Below are 3,647 nucleotides of genomic sequence, written 5' to 3' on the forward strand. Positions count from 1 at the left end.
TACTCATTCTTTAAAAGCGTTAAGGAGTTTGAGGAAGCGCTGGACGAGGACGAAATTGATATTGATTCACTTCGTAAGCTTTGTTTTCATGGTAATAGAAAATTCTTAATTAAAATGCAGTCCAATAAACCTAAATTTGTGTTTACTTTCAAGGCATCCCAGACGTGGGTAGCTTCAGAGCAATATGTTGGAAATTCCTTCTTGGTTACCTTGGATCCCAGCCGGCTACTTGGACGGAAACTCTTAGCAAGAAACGCACATTGTATCGACAATTCATAGAAGAACTAGTTCTCCCGCCGGGATTAAATTGTGATTCTAACGACAATGAAAATAATTCTGGGCTTAGTGATCATCCATTAAGTGAAGGGCCAGAAAGTGCTTGGAATACATTCTTCCAAGACAATGAATTCTTGCTACAAATCGACAAAGATGTTCGGCGCTTGTGTCCAGACATATCATTCTTTCAACAGGCAACTGAATATCCTTGTGACATAGTGGTACACAGCAAAGGAGAAAGAAGACTGCACCAACGGGTAGTGCCCACTGTGTTGAGCTCAGCAAATGTAGAACGCAAAGGCTTAGGAATGACAAAGGTAAGTTGTGTCATCTAACTTGACCAAGTTTAAGATATCTTAATATAAAAACTGGTATGTTCATATACATACTTATGTTTTCTTCTTTCAATGCGTGCTGAAGTAGCAGGTAAACTGCAATCAGTCAATTGTAGTATCTATTCATATAGATCTAACATTAGTCAATTTGTATACGTACATATTTATATATATAGATAAATCTCATAACGAAGCGTTCCAATGAAAACTACGCGGCAATGGAAGAAGGACAAGAAGCACACTGGGAAGTAGTGCAACGCATACTCTTCCTTTATGCTAAGTTAAACCCCGGGCAAGGATATGTTCAAGGCATGAATGAGATTGTAGGTCCAATATATTATATTATGGCCTCTGATCCCGATCTGGAATACAGAAGTATGTTCAATTTGTTTTTCAACTTTTATAAACTAAGCAAATATAAACATACATACATACATAGAACACGCGGAGGCTGACTGCTTTTTCTGCTTCACCGCATTAATGAGCGAAATTCGTGACTTTTTCATTAAAACACTCGATGATTCGGAAGGTGGTATTAAATTTATGATGGCGAAATTGGCTAAGATGTTGAATGATAAAGATCCTGAAGTGTATTTTAAATTAAAAGAGCAAGAACTACATCCGCAATACTACAGTTTTAGGTAAAATAGTACACTTAATTTAAATAATGATAACAATTATGTATTTTATATTTTACAACATATTTTAGGTGGATAACTCTACTGCTATCACAAGAGTTCCCACTTCCAGACGTGGTTCGCATATGGGATTCTGTTTTTGCAGATGAGCACCGATTCGAATTTTTAATAAGAATATGCTGTGCAATGATTTTGTAAGTTCTAAACCCTTTGACTTGACTTGTCTATTTTTAAATGCATACTCCCCTAACTACTTCATCATAAAAATTACATTTTGTATTTCCCATTTCAGAATTCAAAGAGAAGTAATTCTCCAGAACGACTTTGCATCAAACGTTAAACTGCTACAAAACTATCCACCTATTGATATTAATGTAGTCCTGTCGCATGCGGTTTCGTTGCAAGGATAGCCGTTTCCATTAATTCTTCAAATAAGAATGCACACCCCAGCCAATTTTTATACTCTCTTATAAAGATCAATATTTAGAGTTAATACAAAAATAAATTTTTTTATCCTCTAAGTATTAATTATAATATTTTTACGCAAGTAAATAAAAGTATTGTCTTTTGTATGTATCTGCAAACATATTCGAATATGTAATTTGCTCGAAATATTCTATCTTCTAATAAAATATTTGTATTGCATATTCCATAAACGCTCTAGTTATTTTGTCCTAATTTATGTGCATCATGCACACGCCTTTAGGTTATTCTGGATTTCTGACCGCCCCACATAGACCAATAGGTCCCTAGTGATGCTAGATGGTGATAGAGGTTCAGTTGAATATATTCGAAGTATTGAGTAGGCTTGCTCAGCGGCTTTTCTCAGTGCGAAAACCTCTGCCTGGAATATACTGCAGTGATCCGGCAGCTTGATGGCCGGCGAACATTAAGTTCTGTACAGTACACTCCCGCTCCTACTCCATTATTCATTTTTGAGCCGTCTGTGAAGATGTTGAATGTCTTCCGGTTAGGCTTCATGCCTCTACGCCATCCGTTTTCTTCGATAGCAACCCGGAACTCCTTATCCCAGTTGTAGCAAGGTACCATGTAGTCTGTGGTAGCTACGTGCCCTATGGCTATTGAGCTGTGGCCAGCAAGGCTCTTTGCCGCAAGGTCGATATGTGTTATATTCAGCCCTATTCTGCATTTCGATTACGTTCCCGCATTCCGCGCCACAACAGTCGTAATTTGGTATTCTGAGTTACGATCGAATCGAATGAAGAGGAAGATCGAAAACATCTTCGAAATCAGCAATCGAAACGCACCCACCAGGATTATGGGCAACACCTGCAGCTCGCCAGACATAACAATCGTCAGCGCTGATATGATAGACAGCATATCATGGCGACCTATGCTGACCTTAGCATCAGACCATCTGCCCATAGTCAACTCGATCGATAAACCTGCCGACTTTGCTTCCGCGGAACACCGAACCTACATATATCAACTTTACTAAAGCTGATTGGAAAGGCTTTGCGGAATTTGCTGCCCTCCCCACACCAACAGACGTCCACTTGGGCTTGCGTAATATCCGCAAGATTGTCACTGCTGCTGCAGCTCGCTTCGTACCAGAAGGATGTATAACGGACCCCGTCCGAACTTTCCTGCTGAAGCGGCTGTTGTAGCCGATGAGCGTGACAAACTTCGTTAGGCCGATCCCGGAAATCCCCGCATCAGGGATCTCAATGCGGAGATTCGGCAGCTTGTGAACGTACACAAGCGAAAGAAGTGGGAAGAGCATCAAAAGACTTGCAACTTCACCTCTGGTGTGAGTACGCTTTGGTCAACCGTGAGGTCGCTGTCCAATCCGACAAAGCGCGACGACAGAGTCGAAATATCTTTCGGCAAAAGCGCTTCGTCGGATCCAAAGCGATGCGCGCGGTATTTAGCCGGCAGTGGGCCTCTTGTTTTCACTTGCGGTGAAATTCAGGTAGCCGAAGTATATATAAGTGTTGGTGATGACCTTTGTGAATTAAGGTAAAGCCTTGGAATTTGTTAGGTACATATCGCTGCAGCATGAGCCGGGCACGAAAGGAGACTCTCGAACGTAACACTTAGGACCTAGGATATTATTTCATAGACATCTACTTGTGCTTGAAGTACAAAATGAGCCCATTTAAAGGGCCTTAATCCTTAATTAGAGCGAGTTTAAACACGCTTCTATAAATATTTTTTCTAGCACAAAACAACAAAATACTGAGGACTGTACCCCAACTTTATCCATTCACTAGAAAATATTACGAACAGACATATTAAACAAAAAATTTGCATTTGTTAATAGAAAAACAGTACGATCACAAATAAATTTTTGGAAAAAACTCAAACATCGGCCAGTCCTTACTCAGCTCGTCTTCGTCGCCTTAGTCATCGTGTCATCTTCGTCTACTTCTTGGGA

At 40.1% G+C, this 3,647-nt stretch overlaps 1 protein-coding gene across 1 annotated transcript; it reads left to right on the forward strand.

The window, feature by feature from the left end:
• Nucleotides 1–12: 12 nt before the first annotated feature.
• On the forward strand, nt 13–1,659 carry LOC108368828 (TBC1 domain family member 13-like; the record flags this gene model as incomplete). Its single annotated transcript, XM_017623750.1, has 7 exons — nt 13–91; nt 154–593; nt 700–702; nt 788–986; nt 1,051–1,252; nt 1,321–1,443; nt 1,542–1,659. Coding segments are annotated over 7 exons (1,164 nt in total), but the record flags the coding sequence as incomplete, so codon positions are not given.
• Nucleotides 1,660–3,647: the final 1,988 nt, after the last annotated feature.

Source organism: Rhagoletis zephyria, unplaced genomic scaffold (assembly GCF_001687245.7).
Source record: "Rhagoletis zephyria isolate East Lansing unplaced genomic scaffold, Rhagoletis_zephyria_1.1 Rzeph_scaffold_03347, whole genome shotgun sequence".
Classification (NCBI taxonomy): domain Eukaryota; kingdom Metazoa; phylum Arthropoda; class Insecta; order Diptera; family Tephritidae; genus Rhagoletis; species Rhagoletis zephyria.